Source organism: Mizuhopecten yessoensis, unplaced genomic scaffold (genome assembly GCF_002113885.1).
Source record: "Mizuhopecten yessoensis strain PY_sf001 unplaced genomic scaffold, ASM211388v2 scaffold1591, whole genome shotgun sequence".
NCBI classification, from domain to species: Eukaryota; Metazoa; Mollusca; class Bivalvia; order Pectinida; family Pectinidae; genus Mizuhopecten; species Mizuhopecten yessoensis.
The window spans coordinates 348712-368525 of record NW_018404123.1 but is presented as its reverse complement, the minus strand read 5'-3'; the positions used below and the strand labels follow the sequence as shown (position 1 = coordinate 368525).

The 19814-nt window shown below is 36.6% G+C and overlaps 1 protein-coding gene across 2 annotated transcripts in view; it reads right to left on the bottom strand.

Annotated features, from left to right (window-relative positions):
* LOC110465642 (lipoxygenase homology domain-containing protein 1-like) overlaps window positions 1-19814 on the bottom strand; it is a 72215-nt gene that overhangs the window by 9017 nt on the left and 43384 nt on the right. Inside the window, exons 20-36 of one of the 2 annotated variants that reach the window (XM_021521603.1) lie at window positions 12677-12837; window positions 12060-12146; window positions 10098-10464; window positions 8667-8818; window positions 7877-8010; window positions 7594-7736; window positions 7228-7332; window positions 6819-6927; window positions 6441-6625; window positions 5599-5777; window positions 4864-4980; window positions 4401-4409; window positions 2531-2693; window positions 2139-2293; window positions 1686-1895; window positions 1202-1373; window positions 111-316 (exon numbers count right to left, since the gene is read on the bottom strand). In XM_021521603.1, coding sequence (XP_021377278.1) covers window positions 111-316; window positions 1202-1373; window positions 1686-1895; window positions 2139-2293; window positions 2531-2693; window positions 4401-4409; window positions 4864-4980; window positions 5599-5777; window positions 6441-6625; window positions 6819-6927; window positions 7228-7332; window positions 7594-7736; window positions 7877-8010; window positions 8667-8818; window positions 10098-10464; window positions 12060-12146; window positions 12677-12837 — 2654 coding nt within the window. The remainder of the gene's footprint in view (window positions 1-110; window positions 317-1201; window positions 1374-1685; window positions 1896-2138; window positions 2294-2530; window positions 2694-4400; window positions 4410-4863; window positions 4981-5598; window positions 5778-6440; window positions 6626-6818; window positions 6928-7227; window positions 7333-7593; window positions 7737-7876; window positions 8011-8666; window positions 8819-10097; window positions 10465-12059; window positions 12147-12676; window positions 12838-19814) is intronic. The other variant, XM_021521605.1, reaches the window with a different exon arrangement.

The following is a 19814-nucleotide window of genomic DNA, read 5'->3' as shown; positions in this document are numbered from 1 at the left end:
TTACTAATTTCATTCATTTATATCCAGGCAGTTCTAAATCACAAATATAAGTAGCAGCTAAAAATAAAACAAACCACGGAAATACAAGCTACATGTTTGATCAATCTTACCTCCAGCTTTTTGACTTCGCCTACGTCTACAGCCTCCAGTGAGAAGGTTTCTACAGAACCAGCCATGAAACGATCCTTCTGAGCGAGTTCTAGGAACAGTCGGCCAGTGTCCCTCTTGCGCGGGCCTATGACTCGCACCCACACATTACTAGTGGTGCCGTCATCCTTCCCCTTCCCCGTCGACACCTTAATCGTGTATGGTATTGCTGTAACAATGAAACATTACTCATTTTATGTATCACATATTTCTTGTATGCAAATATTGGTGTCAAAGTGTAGAGTTTTAATGGATAAGCTAAACATGTACTGTGTACTGTAACATACATATATACTTGCTGACCATTTGAAATTCTAATGGGGGAGATTGCACATGCTCAAAATTTGAAACATATATAAAAGGTCAGGGTATAAAAGGTCAGGATATAAAAGGTCAGGATATAAAAGGTCAGGATATAAAAAGTCAGGAAATAAAAGGTCAGCGTATAAAAGGTCAGGGTATAAAAGGTCAGGATATAAAAGGTCAGGATATAAAAGGTCAGCGTATAAAAGGTCAAGATATAAAAGGTCAGGGTATAAAAGGTCAGGATATAAAACCCTTTAAGTAAAAAATAGCACTTTAGAATGGCATGGCATATTTTGAGATAAAATCATTAATATTTAGAACATAGGAATAGTTTAGCAAGTTTACTGACTATATATGTCCAAATGTAGGGTCCAAAATGGGGGGTTTCACTCTAAAATAGGGTTTGCGTGTCAGTTGTTTTCAAGTTTTTAAAGAGTTAGGTTAATGTGAACCTTTATTACATATCCACAGGAAACCTGTCCTGTATCCCCAAGAGGTCAGTTTAGACGAGTGGTCAGTTAACACAGGTCACTCAAAATGAGTTATTAAAATAGAGGAAATATCTAGGAAGGAAGAATGACAGTTAGGATAGACCTAAATTTAAGAAAAAATCTTGTTTTTTAAATTTCATCTAATATCTTTGTGAAATTCCCATGTTACCCTGTATGAGGGAATGGAAGATTGTTTTAGCTATACTGTTAATATAATGATATTTTCTGGATAAACTCCATTCACTTATTGAACTTACTGTCACCATCAGGCATTTCCTCCTGAGCGAGCTGCTGTTTGCGTGATAGACGGGGGGACTTAGAGAATGGGTCGGTACTCTTCAGGGAGTCGAGACTGGCCACAGAACCATAGCGTGTGGACTTCATCGTACCCAGTGTCCCTGTGCTGGACTCCATCTCACCGTCATAGCCCTTACAATTAACCAATATTATTCAATAATCATGGAAATCATCAAACCCTATTATAAAGATAATTCTTAATGGGTTACCTCCCTTTATCATAACAATTAGTAATAACTTTCACTGGGCATAAGTAATAGACAAAAATCACAATTTCAGATGTCATGAAATTAATTAAGTACATTTGATAAAAATCATGGTAAATAACATGAAACTACATTTTATCGTAGTATTGTATTGGTATTGTTTTACAAATCACAATAAGGTAACAATCCCTGAGAGGTCTATCTCCCAGCTCTAACATCTACTCTTAAAACTACTGACCTTGACATAGATGGAGCGCTGTATCTTTTTGTCGTCCTTGTTCTTAGCGAGCCACCTCTCACAGTGAAACATGTATTTCTGGTTGTTTGATTGGTCAATTATTTCAACATAATCAAGATACCAGGCTGGGTTAAACATTGAGTTGTCATGGCGAATTTTGATTTTGTAGATGTTTCCTAAATCAACAATGTCCATCTTGAAGACATCAATCTGTCAACAAAATTTAACAAAACAGTTCAGATCTCTACACAAAATATCATTATCAATGAGAAATAGCATTACTGTTTGACAGTAGGGGTGGTCTCTAAAGGCAGGTTATTGGCAGTAGGGGTGGTCTCTTAAGGCAGGTTATTGGCAGAAGACTGGTCTCTCAAGATAGGATCTATTGTATTGACCTTCTGAATTTGACATTAAGAGGGTTTATTTACTGAGTGATTTACACAGACGACTCACATGGTTGCGTTCAAACTTGTCGCTGTAGGTATCTGACTTGTGTAGCTTCCTCTCCCCACTGTCACCACGGTCACCCCAGATAGTGAGGAACACATTAGCATCAGTACCCGCCCCACTCACGTCTCCCGTGTGGACATTCACTACATAATGCTTGTCTGCAAACATGAAGAAAAGAGACTTTTTAGTGTTGATTTTGAAGACGTTTTCAAATGTCTCATTAGCAAAAGATTCAGCTAGATATGATAATTGATGGCTGATGAAAATATTTTCCTTTTTTCTTAAGCTTTGTTATATTGCATTATCACAGTGCCTAAATCTACTGAATAACATTTCTTATGATTAATCATAGCATTATGAGGATCAAGTATCTTTGACCTAGTGGTGTGACCTACTTTGAAGCTGGTCACGGAGTTTGATGTCCTTTTTCTTGACCTGTCCATCTTTCCCTATGAGTTCTTGATGGACTTTGCCGGCGATGAGTTCCCGCTCTATTGCTGTGTCGTCCTCATCTCGTGCCAACCAGCGGTCACATGGAAACACAAATGTGATTGACCCCTACAACAGTTGAAGGTCAAAAGGTCAACAAACAATTGGTAGACATGTATGGTAACTTAATGAACAGTTAGTGACTAACACTGTAAAATCTAGCAACATGCACACAACTACATGCTCATCACACATTGGTACGCCATATCAATGTAGGTTGTTAGATTGTTTTTTTCAATTATTGTTTTAATGTTTTTGTTATAAATTAAAGTTTAGACATTCCCATCATCAATCTGTTGGCATGCTCATGCAGTCAGTGTCTAATTAGTCAACTTTGAGGTAATATATTTATGTTACATAATATGTGTACAGTTTATCACATAATTTTGAGGAGCAAGCAGAAATGTTTAATGACATATCAAATTCACTGGTATCAAAACAATCCTTTTGAAATGTAGAATTAATATTGTAGGCTAGCTCTCACAGGTAGAGTTATTGATAACAGAAGACAAAGAGGAGTCTGAGGCCAGATCACTTAGAGTACATGTATAATACAGCTGTATAACTACATGTACCACGAGGGGGATTTCTGTTTAACATATCGTTGTTTTTGCAATTCACAAGTGAAATAATTTTTGCAATTCACAAATGAAATAAAAAAAACTGAATAATGATACATCAGATAAATAAGAAACTTTTCCAGTCTTGAAATAACTTTGGCAATCCAATAATGGGTAGATCTTGGGGAGTTAACTCCCTTGCAAAGAACTCTAAAGCACATCATGTTTAGTCTTGTTAAGCTACAGTCTACACTGACATTTTTTGAGGGAATATTAACTTCCATATGATCCTCGGCAATATGTTATACTCTATATGGTTTTGTTACCTGGTACGTACTCCTTTCAAAGTGAGGATTAACAAACCGTATACTAAAAGAGTGATCGTTTGTCAATTTCAAGCTCAAAGTAATTAGCTCCTGGAAAGCATCATTAACACAAACAATACAACAATGGGCCAATAAGTATAAACGAAAAGATGTAGTGACAAGGTGATATTTTGGAGGAATGACAACAAATTGTTTTCATGTACCCTACAAGGGAGATAACTGGGAAATATTTGGCGTGTTTTGGAGTTAGCTCCCTCTGTTTGAAAAAAAGAGCTTCTTAACGATTTTTTATTCATCTTTCTAGTTTCATTTGAAACATATATACATAAGGTTTCAAAATAATTTCAAAAAGGATGGCAAAATATAATCATCAACAGACATTTATGTGACTTTACAATAAATCCTATATTTTATTCCACTCTGAAAATGCAAATTGATATCTTTTCAAAAGGATACAGGAAATATTAGCTCAAAACATATGCATATATATTAAAACATATAATCACATGTTTTGAAATAATAACGAAAATGTCTTATTTTACATGCAGATTGATGTTTACTAAAAATTGTTGCAGCAGCTGCACATTCATTTGTTCGCTTAAATGAGTGTCATAATCATTATATCTCAAGATTCAGTTAACATGCTTTAACTTATTTTGAGAGCTTTGTTGATGACTGTAAAGCTATATGTCCACTTATCATAAGACCATAGAGGTGGTCCTTTGACCTTTGAAGAAAATCAATCAACCAAGGTATCATCGGTGACCCACAAACTTATCAACTGTGGGTGAGCGAAGATGAAATCAAAGGAACAAACTTAATAATAACAACTCATGCAGGATTTCTACAATACTAGCAACACCTAATCACCACGGCAACAGACAACCTACCTGTGATCCCTGTAGTGGTAAAGAACAGATATGTGTTATTTAATGTGACCTTGACATTGATAATGGCATACAAGATATTTTCAGATCATGGTGATCACATGCACAACAAGAGGCCAACATTATTGTCAGTGAAACCTTGTTATAATTCTCCTCATTTCATTTTGAACTACATTTATTGCCAAATAAATAAAGGAATTCCTACGAAAAAGAAAAATATGACCTTGAAATGAGTTGAAATGAGTTGGTGGCAAATGGAAAGATAGGCATTTTATCGAGATTTTACTATATGGTAATTTAACTTCAGAGTTAATTGTTCCTTTTTTCTCAGTTTCATTTCTCAACATTTCATGTTAATTCAATGCACGTATATGTAAACATAGAAGCAGACATCTTGATTTAAATAATGTAAATGTCCGCCAATCCAGAGAGCTATTTGAAGTCAGATATACGCTGACAGACTTACCCGTCCAGTTTCGTGGAGTTTGCGGATCTCGACACGATTGAGATGCCAGCCAGCCGTCAAGCCTGAATTGTTGTGTCCAATCCTGATTTTCTCTATTGTGTCCCCGACATCCTCCATCTGTCAAAAACCAGACAATAATGAGGAACATGTCATTCTTTTATGATGTCACAGTCTTTTATAATATGTGCGTCAAACTCCTGTAGTATTCTGGTATTTTTTTTATCCCAGTTTAATTTTAACACTTTCCGTCTTCCATAATGAGAAACAGGTACATTAGTACATAGCATACTATATATAGTCTACTGTAAACGTCAAAGTTACTGTGTGTCCAAACCCAGGCAGAATATTAACACTGATAAGCATAGAGATATATGTACAGTGAGACCTGGATAATCTGACACTATAAATATTGTTGTCTGATTAGAGAGGGTATCAGAGGTCACAATAGACAGGTTTTACAGTACAAAGGTAAAGTCTATTTCATATCATAAATGTGAATTATTTGAATCCTTTTTTGGTTCCATTATAGTTTATTTTCAATGATTTCAACAATATTTACAAGAAGTTCATGATCCAAACAGCTACAACAAAGCATGGTTGTATTATAGCCAAAATATAAAATTCTTAAGAGTGATAAACTGATCGTCTTTTTCTAATTATTTTTTTATGGATAAAATTTGTTAATGGATATAAATGTTTCTATTACTGAAGTCTATCTGATATGTGAATAACTACCTCAAGCAGGAAGAGATCACAGGCATTGCGCTTAAACTTGTCATTTCGTTCGCGTTTGGTGGGACACATCTGTTTTTGAGTGGTGCACAACTCCTTGCCGTACAGTTGGATGTAGACTTCAGCACTGGTACCCGCCCCTGACTTGTCCGACGTGTACACTTTGATCTCGTATGGGATACCTGGGAAAAGGTAAGTATGGGTTACATCTCATTGCTCAGTCACATCTTCAATCCGTGTGAACTTTTTACAAATGTATTTAAAAATATGCATAGCAAACATATTGGCATATTTTGTAATATGAATTCATAGCATCATTGCTGAGTGAAAATTTCTTATACATTATTATGTAATATGAAGGATCAAAATTAATCCCACTTTCTTGTTTCCTCCTTGAAAGATATTAATCAGAAGATTAGTTTAATATAGTGCTTCATCTGCCAGAAAGATATTAGTGATTAAATTTCTGATTTATTCCAGTTTTTCGTTTTCTCTTTACAGTTGTCATGACATCTTACTATGTGACTCCTTGTGTGGATTTCAAAAGGAAAAAGGAGCATTTTTCTTTTCTTTAAATTTTTAAGGAATCCATTTCCAATTTATAAAATACATTTTGAATACATTAATTCAGTTTTGAATATGGTACAATGGTAGGCGCCAAGATCCCTCTGGGATCTCTTGTTATCTTGACAAATCATGAATTGATTTTTGGTTTATTTTCTTAAAGCACAAACCTGCAGATGACTTTAATTAGATATACCAGGTATTGAAATGTACGGTAAATGTTTACTGTGATCCACGCCTTCCTCTCTGCATGTACAGTTGCCTTATTGAGCTATACTTACATGGTGTGTACTCCTGGGTGTTTAGCTCCTGTGGCCAGAGTTCACGCTCTAGTTGACAATCCCCATCCTTAGAGCTGAGCCACTTATTACAGGGGAATACCCAACATTTGCCTAGTGACGGGCTGTCAATTACCACATTATCAAGGAACCAGGGGGCGCCACCTCCTGCATCGTCATGGCCAATCCTGGTGACAAAAACAAGGCAATGTCAAAAAAATACTAAAAGATATTTGATGGTGACCACATTCTGTAGAATAGCAATCCTTTACAGATACTAACTGGATGTCTCCTCTGCTAGATAAATATATTATGAAATAAAATATGTTTTAAATGAAGTCTTGATGAGTGGGATAACTTGACACATAATCTCTTACTCACTTGATTTTCTTAAGTTCACCGATGTTGACAGCCTCCACCAGGAACTTGTCTGTCTGTCCACCTTCAAACTTGTTCTTGTTTGTCATGGATGATTTCAGGAAGATAGTGTCTGAGACAAGATAGCAACAATAATTATCAAAAAATTGTATAACTTTTCTTTGAACAAAAAAAAAATCAGTTTCTGTGCTAGATGCATTCTACTTCTCATCCTGGTATTTTTTCTTTCATTGATCAATACATTAATTTGAGGTGATGAAAATTTGAACAAGAAAGATTAAGCCTTTTGCCAGAATCTGCTTTAAAAATTGGACTTTACAAAGTACTACTGATTAGATGACATAAAACAAAGATACCGGTACATTTCATAGCTCTTGTTTATATCTGAGTGCCAGAGTTGTCTCCCTCTCACCTGTATGGTCCTTGTCACCGAACAGTAGGATATAAACATTGGCATCAGTTCCCGCCCCCCATACTGTTCCTGTCTTCACATTCACATAGTAAGTTGTCATGGCAGCTGTGAAAACAAAATGGAATAAATCTTTTAAATCTTTTTAGCAGATGGAGCACTAAATTGAACTAATTTTCTGTCACCTTTCTAAAACAGTTACAAATAGGGAGATAGAATCAAACTTTTCCCCAACTTATGAATCATTCAAAAATATACTTGTTAAGGTCACAATCAAATTTAGGTTCAGTGCGTGGAAGTATTAGATTTGATGGTATTTTATACAAGTATGCAATGTCATTTTATCATATAAAACTAACGATACATTACCTTTGGTTTCCAGGGCGACCTCAGCCCTAGCAGAATCCTTTCCTGATTTACCAAGCAATGATTTATCAACAGGAACCAGTTCTCTACAGATTTGTCCGTCATCTTCTCCTGTCGCCAACCAACGCTGACACAGGAAGTAGAAACTTCAACACAAAAGAGTTCACATTAACTGATTGTTTTGTACTTGTATGAACAATAACTGCACATTTAAAACAAAACATGAATGAGCAACATCTCCATTTATTGCTTTTTATTATTTATTTTTTAAGATATTTAAACTTACGTTTGTCGTTTCCTCGTATCAACAACTTCAACTCTATCAAGGTACCAGGCGGCACCAATTCCTGCGTTGTCATGGCGAATACGCAATTTCACTAACCGTCCCAAATCTTTAATATTCATCTTGAAAATATCCTCCTGTAAAGCAGCATGATTCAAGTAAATTTTACCATTTTAATAATTAAAATGTTGACTAAATGACACGATCAATATTCTGCAATCACGTTGTATCATCGGAAAGACAAATTTTTCTCACTACGGTCTTTGAAGAAGATCAAAAGGTACAAAAGCTGAGCATCTGCACTTAACATCAATTTGTGTTACTCAACTATAACAAGCTTTGATACTTTATACCGGGTAGTTTCATTTTTGCCTTTTTTCGCCCTTTGCAATAAGGGTGAATTTTTCATGACAGCGAATATTAGTACACAGTTTACCCTCTATAGTAATTACATGTGAAGGGAGATTATTAGTTCACAGTTTACCCTTTATAGTAATTACATGTAAAGGGAGACTATTAGTACACAGTTTACCCTCAATAGTAATTACATGTGAAGGGAGACAATTAGTACACAGTTTACCCTAAATAGTAATTACATGTGAAGGGAGACTATTAGTTCACAGTTTACCCTCAATAGTAATTACATGTGAAGGGAGAATACTTGACTCAGCGATAGTTTCCTGGTATACAGAAGTCTCAAGTGCCTTAAGGATGGCAGAATATGTACCAGTCATTGTCCATAGTTTTTAATTTTATCGTGACACTACAGGTCATATTAAAACAAATTGTGTACCTGGCCATTTTCAAACTTATTTAAGTTGTTTGAATCTTTGAGCTGCCTTTCGCCGGAGTCGAACTTTTCCCCGTATATGTTGACAAACACATTGGAGTCTGTACCTGCACCTCGCACATTTCCGGTAAACACATGTATTTCATACTCGACATCTGTAACACAAATAAAAAGACATGATTACAGACTTTACTTTATCACCTTTCATGGTGTGCAGTGAGTCAAATTTGTTATGCACTAGCTTGTGTGATAACACCCATTGTGACATCCGAATGTAGACAACTGACGACAGATATGTGTTCGTGTTTGTGTATAGTACATTTATGACAGAGCTGTAGTTAATGATTTTTTGACTTGGTGATGTGGCTGGTATGTTAACATCCTCCCAACAACTGTGGTCGAATGGTGATGAGTGCCCAGGGAGGGAGACCCAGTCAAAACCAGAATAGAGAGGTGAGAAAAATCACTTATGACACAGTTCTGACAAACTAGACTTGCTTTCAAACTACTGCTGGAGTAAACAATATACAACAAGATCTCTCCTTAAAACACAACTATTATAATAATAGTAATTGTTTAGATGATGTAAAAACAGGAGGTAAAGTTATGTATGAAATATCCAAATATCCATATTTTTAATCAGGCCTGACAAGTACTGGTATAATGAAATTCACCCATATTAAAACATAGCCCTCAAATTTAAAAACAAATTTTCATAAAACTTAACACAATGTAAAGGTGCCAAAATGTGTGTCAACCGATGAAGAGTTGTATTGGAATTTATATTTGTGAAGTATTGTGTAATGTGACAGGAATCAATGTGACTGTGTACAATAACTAAACTTGTGTTATGTGACAGGAATCAATGTGACTGTGTGTGTACAATAACTAAACTCACCACTAGCTTGTCCTACAAGATCAAGCACACGGAAGCTTTCATCGTAAGGTTACATAACGATCATAATGGTTATCGTAGTATGTATACTCCTGATACCTTATTATCTTTAATCTGACACAAGTTTTTCATATAAGCTATTTTTGGAAAATATTCAATTTATTTTAGACATAGAAGCTTTTCATTCCAACAATGTTGAGTAAGTGAAAATATCGACTTGAAACGTTAGTGGATGAATTATGATGAAGAATAAAATATTTGAAACAAGTATTTTTTAAATAAGTGTGATACATGGTCAAAAATGTCTGTAATGACTACCCCAGGGAAAAAGCAAAAACAGTTTTATGGACAAGTGGTCGGTATAGACAGGTTGTTGAAATAAGAAAGGAAACAACTGAGGACTTCATAAACCAGTAGTTATATGCATGTGGTCTCTAAGGTAGGTTGGAATGTACATACATAAAACAATTTTATGGCTTGTGTCTGATGACTATTTTCCATTCTTGCAATAATCAATTCAAATATAAAGTATGTGTTACCTTGGAGAGCCCCCTTGAGTGGCTTGCCATCCTTGTCGGTGGGAGTGAACTCCCTTTGGATAGCTCCGTCACCTTCGCTGCGAGCAAACCACTCATTGACAAAGAACCAGTAATCCTCCGTCTCTGTGCCATCATAAACATCCTCCTCACTTTCCTCTTCCACTGTCTTTAGCTCTGGCTCTTTGTGTTTCTTGAAACTTCTTCTTCGGCGAGGTGTGGGAGACGAGGAGGAGTTACTTCCGTCGGAATCCTCATCTCTTTCTTGTAGGTCAGACACCAGGGACTTCCGTCGCTCATTTGCTGATGGAGTTCGTTTGCGCTTGGGGGTCTTACGTGTTCCCTTTATTGGGTGTCTCTGGATCAAAACCTGTTACAGCAAATACACATACTGTTACAATGATCAGTAAAAACACATACTGTTACAGCAATCAGTAAAAACACATACTGTTACAGCGATCAGTAAATACACATACCATCCGGTGATCAGTAAACACACATATTGTTACAGCAATCAGTAAACACACACACTGTTACAGCAATCAGTAAACACACATACCATTACGGTGATCAGTAAACACACATACTGTTACAGCGATGAGTAAACACACACACTGTTACGTCAATCAGTAAACACACATACCGTTACAGTGATCAGTAAATTCACATACTGTTACAGCGATGAGTAAACACACATACTTTTACAGCGATCAGTAAATGCACATACTGTTACGGCAATCAGTAAACACACATACCATTACAGCGATCAGTAAATGCACATACTGTTACAGCGATCAGTAATCACACATACTGTTACAGCGATCAGTAATCACACATACTTTTACAGCGATCAGTAAACACACATACTGTTACAACGATCAGTAATTACACATACTGGTACAGCAATCAGTTAATACACATACTGTTACAGCGATCAGTAAATACACATATCGTTACAGCTATCAGTAAATACACATACTGTTACAGCAATCAGTAAACAGACATACTGTTACAGCATTCAGTAATCACACTTACTGTTACAGCAATCAGTAAACACACATACTGTTACAGCTATCAGTAAACACACATACTCATTACTGTTACAGCTATCAGTAAATACACACACTGTTACAGCGATCAGTAAACACGCACACTGTTACAGCATTCAGTAATCACACATACTGTTACACCGGTCAGTAATCACACATTCTGTTACAGCGATCAGTAATCACATATACTGTTACAGCAATCAGTAATCACACATACTGTTACAGCAATCAGTAATCACATATACTGTTACAGCAATCAGTAATCACATATACTGATATGTAAGAGACACACAAACTGTTACAGCAATCAAACAGATTGTTGTTGATATAAATCAGAATAAAACCTGGAACTTGTGTAAGTCTATCATTATACACCCGATATACTGGAACTTGTGCTAGTCTACATCATGGACCATTTTTATAGCACACAAGCATAGTGTGATTATGGACTTATATATTTGTCAGTAAAGCCATGTTCAATAAATACAAAGAAACCTTTTATTGTTGCAATGTTGGATTAATACTTAGACAAAATCTCATATGCATCAACATTTTAATCTGTTCAATTCCATGAGCAAATGAAATGTACAACATTTGGTAGTTTCATTGAGTCTAACTTGAGTTAAAATGAAAATATTGCTTGACCATTAATGCAATGGCGAATGGTAAAAAAAATGTGAAACAGGAGAAGATAACTCCTACCTTTCCAAAATGCCATCCACAAAACATCCATGTGAATGGTCAAAAGATGTGAAACAGGAGAAGATAACTCCAACCTTTTCAAGATGTTATCCAAAAAACATCCATGTGAATGATGTGAAACAGGAGAAGATAACTCCTACCTTTTTAAGATGTCATCCAGATAACATCCATGTTAATGGTCAAAACATGTGAAACAAGAGAAGATAACTCCTACCTTTTCAAGATGCCATCCAGAAAACATTCCAACACTGTCGTGGCCGATCCTAATCTTCTGGATCCTGCCGACATCAGATGCTTCAATCTGTAACAATCACAAACCAACTCTAGTTATTTTAAGGCACTTTTCTATAAAATATCAATTTAGGATCAAAACAGAATATTAACGTTACAGAATAACAATGTCTTTCTTTCAACAAGGCTTACTTTTTTCATCTTGAAATCGTCTTCAGAACTATTATTATTACATTGCATCCACTATCCTAATTTACATTAGTACTTACTGACATTTCAATTTTCAATTTGAATATTTTTAGTTATAGCTCTTTCCATGTGATATTGTAAGGCAAAAATCAATTCCTTTTGATTGCATGACTTTGAACATTCTATCAATCATTATGACCTTGAACATTCTATCTATTATTATGACCTTGAACATTCTCTCTATTATTATGACATTGAACATTCTATTTATCATTATGACCTTGAACATTCTATCTATTATTATGACATTAAACTTAGCTCACTCTATCTCATATTTTATGACCTTGAACTCAGCTAATTTTATATGATTGTATGACCTTGAACTCAGCTAATTTTATATGAGCGTATGACCTTGAACGTGTCCTTCTTGTTGGCTTCAAAATTATCTGAGCGGTTGTTGAGGACTTCCTTCTCCGTTTTGCCGCTGTCACCGTACATCTGAAGGAAGACATTGGCGTCGGTTCCAGCACTTGTTTTGTTGCTTGTCCAGACTGTCACCTCGTACGGCAGACCTTTAAGACACAGAAATATCACCCTAAGCAGGAGTCGATACACCCTGTTTAATCTCTGTCTAACTACCCTGTATCAACCTATGTTTTTATCATACAGCAAAATATTCTCATCACCAAAATAACATGCAATTTTACCATAAATTTGTTGCCTTCCCGGTGAATAAAATTCTGTGATTTTGATTGCATGATCTATGATACTGTTATACTCTATAGTTGATCTATCATACTGTTATACTCTATATGATCTATCATACCGTTATACTCTATAGATGATCTATCATACTGTTATACTCTATACATGATCTATCATACCGTTATACTCTATAGATGATCTATCATACTGTTATACTCTATAGATAATCTATCATACTGTTATACTCTATAGATGATCTATCATACTATTATACTCTATAGATGATCTATCATACTGTTATACTCTATAGATGATCTATCATACGGTTATACTCTATAGATGAGCTGCCACAGGTTTCAGTAAAGACTGTTCACCCTGATGGCAATGATTCAATGAAGAACAACAAGAAATGGTGGTTAACGGTTATGCTTAGATATATGGAAAATGAGAGCAAACCCATCTTAACTCATTCACCCCTATAGACACATTTGAACTCTTCCATTTCAATGGTTTGAATACATTCATTATGAAATTTCAGGGGTGAATGAGTTAAGTTTAATTATCACAATATATTGAAAAATGCAATGGTGTTAGATTTTAATAATTTTAATTTTCATAATCTAAAGATCAACCTGCAAATGAAGTAAGTCTACAAAATTGACTCCCTTTTTGTACTTCATTCATTCTCCATTATATACTATACAATGGGAAAGGCTCACTGCAGTCAAATTTTCACCCTATGTTAGGTAGAATAATAGATTCATTCACCCCCTTGGGGAAAGCCAAGTGTTTGGCAACTTAAAAATCTTTCACTGAGGGTTGAGATTCCCCTATCTCACCCTCAAGGGGGTGAATGATTCTTTTTCCCTTACCCTGTTCTGCCATTGTGTATCATATACATAATGTAATGTTAACATTACAGGCTAAAAGTAAGGGTTGACGTTACGTTGATGGATTGTTGACATGACATCATTGTATTGTTGATATGACGTCATAACATTGTTGTGAATAGGGGAATCCCCCCGTCTCAACCCTAAGGTGAGACAAGGATATCTCACACCGGCAAAAGTGTGGAACTTGATCACCATAGTAACTTATCAAGTCTTCACATGTGTAAAATTCCTTATTCTAAATGAGTTGTGTACTCTACCATAAACCAATATATTGCTGTGAACTATTTGGAACAAGGTACACTGACCAGCAAGTGTTTTGATTGGCTGACATGCACATAAAGCTATAAATAGTTATATAGGTGAAGGATAAGATTGAGTTAAGCTATTTACTGACATAGTGAGGGTGAAGGGTAGGACTAAGCATTCTGCCTGAAGTTGTGTTAGGCCAGTGATGATATGAGGGGAGGGAGATGTTCTGTTGTAAGTTGTACACTAATCCAGGGGATGGGGTTAGGGGGCTTTCAGCCATATGAAGGAGGCCCTATGTAAGACTGTTGAGTCTGTACTATGGATGTCCATGGGCTGTTGAGTCTGTACTATGGATGTCCATGGGCTGTTGAGGCTGTACTATGGATGTCCATGTACTGTTGAGTAGGTATTATTGATGTCCATAGACTGTTGAGTCTGTACTATGGATATCCATGGACTGTTGAGTCTGTACTATGGATGTCCATGGACTGTTGAGTATGTACTATGGATGTCCATGGACTGTTGAGTCTGTACTATGGATGTCCATGGACTGTTGAGTCTGTACTATGGATGTCCATGGACTGTTGAGTCTGTACTATGGATGTCCATGGACTGTTGAGTCTGTACTATGGATGTCCATGGACTGTTGAGTCTGTACTATGGATGTCCATGGACTGTTGAGTCTGTACTATGGATGTCCATGGACTGTTGAGTCTGTACTATGGATGTCCATGGACTGTTGAGTCTGTACTATGGATGTCCATGGACTGTTGAGTCTGTACTATGGATGTCCATGGACTGTTGAGTCTGTACTATGGATGTCCATGGACTGTTGAGTCTGTACTATGGATGTCCATGGACTGTTGAGTCTGTACTATGGATGTCCATGGACTGTTGAGTCTGTACTATGGATGTCCATGGACTGTTGAGTCTGTACTATGGATGTCCATGGACTGTTGAGTCTGTACTATGGATGTCCATGGACTGTTGAGTCTGTACTATGGATGTCCATGGACTGTTGAGTCTGTACTATGGATGTCCATGGACTGTTGAGTCTGTACTATGGATGTCCATAGACTGTTGAGTCTGTACTATGGATGTCCATAGACTGTTGAGTCTGTACTATGGATGTCCATAGACTGTTGGGGCTGTACTATGGATGTCCATGGCCTGTTGAGTAGGTTCTATTGATGTCCATGGACTGTTGAGTCTGTACTATGGATGTCCATTAACTGTTGAGTCTTTACTATGGATATCCATGGATGGACTGTTGAGTCTGTACTATGGATGTCCATGGACTGTTGAGTCTGTACTATGGATGTCCATAGACTGTTGGGTCTGTACTATGGATGTCCATGGCCTGTTGAGTAGGTTCTATTGATGTCCATGGACTGTTGAGTCTGTACTATGGATGTTCATGGACTGTTGGGTCTGTACTATGGATGTCCATGGTCTGTTGAGTCTGTACTATGGATGTCCATAGACTGTTGAGTCTGTACTATGGATATCCATGGACTGTTGAGTCTCTACTATGGATGTCCATGGACTGTTGAGTATGTACTATGGCTGTCCATGGACTGTTGAGTCTGTACTGCAGATGTCCACGGACTGTTGAGTCTGTAAGATAGATATCCATGGACTGTTGAGTCTGTACTATGGATGTTCATGGACTGTTGGGTCTGTACTATGGATGTCCATGGTCTGTTGAGTCTGTACTATGGATGTCCATAGACTGTTGAGTCTGTACTATGGATATCCATGGACTGTTGAGTCTGTACTATGGATGTTCATGGACTGTTGGGTCTGTACTATGGATGTCCATGGTCTGTTGAGTCTGTACTATGGATGTCCATAGACTGTTGAGTTTGTACTATTGATGTCCATGGATTGATGAGTCTGTAATATGCATGTCCATAAACTGTTGAGTCTGGACTATGGATGTCCATAGACTGTTGAGTCTGTACTATGGATATCCATGGACTGTTGAGTCTGTACTATGGATGTTCATGGACTGTTGGGTCTGTACTATGGATGTCCATGGCATGTTGAGTAGGTTCTATTGATGTCCATGGACTGTTGAGTCTGTACTATGGATGTTCATGGACTGTTGGGTCTGTACTATGGATGTCCATGGACTGTTGAGTATGTACTATGGCTGTCCATGGACTGTTGAGTCTGTACTGCAGATGTCCACGGACTGTTGAGTCTGTAAGATAGATATCCATGGACTGTTGAGTCTGTACTATGGATGTTCATGGACTGTTGGGTCTGTACTATGGATGTCCATGGACTGTTGAGTATGTACTATGGATGTCCATGGACTGTTGAGTCTGTACTGCAGATGTCCACGGACTGTTGAGTCTGTAAGATAGATATCCATGGACTGTTGAGTCTGTAATATGGATGTCCATGGCCTATTGAGTCTGTTCTATGGATGTCCATGGACTGTTGAGTCTGTAATATGGATGGCCATGGACTGTTGAGTCTGTACTATGGATGTCCATGGATGGACTGTTGAGTCTGTACTATGGTTGTCCATGGCCTGGTGAGTAGGTACTATTGATGTCTATGGACTGTTGAGTCTGTACTATGGATGTCCATGGCCTGTTGAGTCTGTACTATGGATGTCCATAGACTGTTGAGTCTGTACTATTGATGTCCATGGACTGTTGAGTCTGTACTATGGATGTCCATGGACTGTTGAGTCTGTACTGCGATGTCCATGAACTGTTGAGTCTGTACTAGGGATGTCCATGGACTGTTGAGTCTGTGATATGGATGTCCATGGACTGTTGAGTCTGTACTATTGATGTCCATGGACTGTTGAGTCTGTACTATGGATGTCCATGGACTGTTGAGTCTGTACTGCGGATGTCCATGGATTGTTGACTCTGTACTATGGATGTCCATGGATTGTTGAGTCTTTACTATGGATGTCTATGGACTGTTGAGTAGGTACTATTGATGTCCATAGACTGTTGAGTCTGTACTATTCATGTACATGGGCTGTTGAGTCTGTACTGCAGATGTCCATGAACTGTTGAGTCTCTACTATGGATGTCCATTGACTGTTGATTCTATAATATGGGGACACTAGTAAGTGATACTGTTGATTTGTTTATGGAGCTAGTCCAATGTTAACGAGACTAGATGTTGTTGAAAGCCAGGCAAAAAAACATCCTAATTTCTACATGAATTGAGAAAGTTAAGAAAAGGCTTTTATTTTGTAAAGGATATTTACACGTCAAGGTAAGGTAGAACAGATGAAATGTTTATGCGCTCATGTAAACAATTATGCAAAACACAGAAGATGGAATATTAGAAAACGAATTCTCTTTTTAACTGGCTCTAGTAAAAACATAAGGATGACTAAAGGGAATGTGTAAGTGGTATCTGGAGTGGGAAGATGCCTCCTTCCTGTATACAGTAACATGATCAGTTTTATCCCAGCCTGTCTGCCTCGTTGTAAATATAATGACTATACCATCAGACAAACCCACAAAGATGTTTAATAAACAAGGACTTGTTATCATATAAACACTTCCTATAATCACTAATGAGTTGTCAAAACAGACCAATGTTTCTCTATGTGATTACCATAACTGAAGTTTAACATACGCCCACCTCTCCCGACCCGCCTCATCGCCTGTATAGCTAATGCATGCTCTATACTTCTAATAACATTCATTGCAAACAATATATTATACAATAATCATATCATTTCTATCAAAAACATTAAGTACAGAGTAGGGGTATCTCTAATCAGTCAACTAAAAATGTAGTATGCTCTTCTAATGCTGTCCTACTGTCCAGTCCCTGGTAACTTTGTGTGACTATGAGAGTCGACTGAACACTGTTCAATGCATTAGGACTCTTCCATGCAGCTAGCTACCTGCCTATACAAGCACAGCCACCAAACAAACATAAATTCAAGTCCTACATATCTTCTCTAATATTGAAAAATAAATTCATCAAGTTCATACACAGATATCAAAATAGAAACAAATTTCGTTGACAAGGCAAGCGGGGGTTGTACAGTACATGGACAATACAAATGGCTGAGGATAACAGCTCACCAGACATTCAGTTTAGACATGCACAGGCCTAGCTCCATAACAATAAATGTCAAACAGTGTTAAGTAATTCTTCCCAAAAAATATTTATGATAACAAATCAGATTTGAAAAGAATATTTTACATGTTTTACTGAAATGTTTTTTTCATGACATTTTCCTTTTTTCACATATTTCTTTTTGGCTATTAATCATTTCTTTGTTTAATGGAGCAAGTGAAACAAGATATATAAAAGGGGAGACAACTCAATCCCCAAGGGAGATAATCTGGCTTACCTGGCCCTCTGCGTCCTAGTTTGTTGTGCAAGATAAATACAAGGTCAGTAATAGAAAACACAGTAGAGAGGTTCACAGTCCATTGGTCAACCTATAGCTAGCCTTTGAGAATTGTAATCTATTCGCTCCTATCCAAAGCGAGTTAAACATACCTCAGTAGTCAACCATGTGTTGTATGACAAAAGTTTAATTGTGTAGAATTCTGATTGATGGCTTGTTGTGTTAAAAGTTTAAGTTCCTCAGATTAAAATAATGTTTCTGCTTTAAGATTTAAATAAGATAAGCATATTTTCTCATCCAAAGTAAAATTATCTTCAATAAAAGTTTTCACTCTAAAATGAAAATGAAGTTTTCGGCACCCCTTTTTTGGACATACCGGTACACTGCACAGATGTTGTGTTGTTTTTTTTTTTTTTTTTTATCTCAGTACACACTAGAAATGAAGCATGACTGTTAGTTTATGATGAAAGTGTAAACATACATAAATCTTTCATTTCAATGTGACTTGTTGTTTACAGAGCACAGGAGTTATAAAATAACTAAGCCAATGATATAACTGAATTATTTTCCTCTTATATGGTCCAAATCTATTTATTTTTTATCTACCAAAATAACACGGTAATTTCATGTTGAATTTGTTTGATAAGTTGGCTGATGACTGGTAAAATAAACTGCAAAGTCCAGTAATCTATATCCTAAATGATCATTTCCTACTTTCCTTTCTTTGCATAAACTCTCTTGAATATAGTCTGCAATTGAGTCTGAATTTTCCTTGTAAAGTTCTTATCAGGTGAAACAATGAAATTAAAGTAGAATGTACCCAACAGCAAGATGTAACACGTAGTGAAACACTACTGTTCCTAAAAGTCTGTAGTCAGAGAAACAACAGATAACTGTATCAAAATAGAACAAAGCTAGTTAAAAAAAAACCAAAAAACCCCCATGTTACTTTGTATCAAGTGATGTGCCTTCTCGGATTTAATAATCTATTATAGGGAACAGACCAAGACCAGACTGTGTACATAGCAAAAAAGTAGAATGTTCGAATCAATCTTGCTACAACATACTCAGAAAAGTTAGCTTTAATTTCAATTCTGATTATAGTTCAATGAAAATTCAATTCTTCATTTTCTGAAGGTGACATTTGTAGCAAGGTTAATTAAAAACAAGGTTACCGCGAGCGGTATATAATACGCCCGTCACACATTGAATGAGCAGTTGTTTGTATGATTGAAATATATGAAGTATTTGTGAGTAATTGATATTAAAAGAGAAATCATTCAACATAACTGGTAGATCAATGAGTGCAATACAACATCATGGAACGCATGCATCGCATTAATGAAACCAAGGG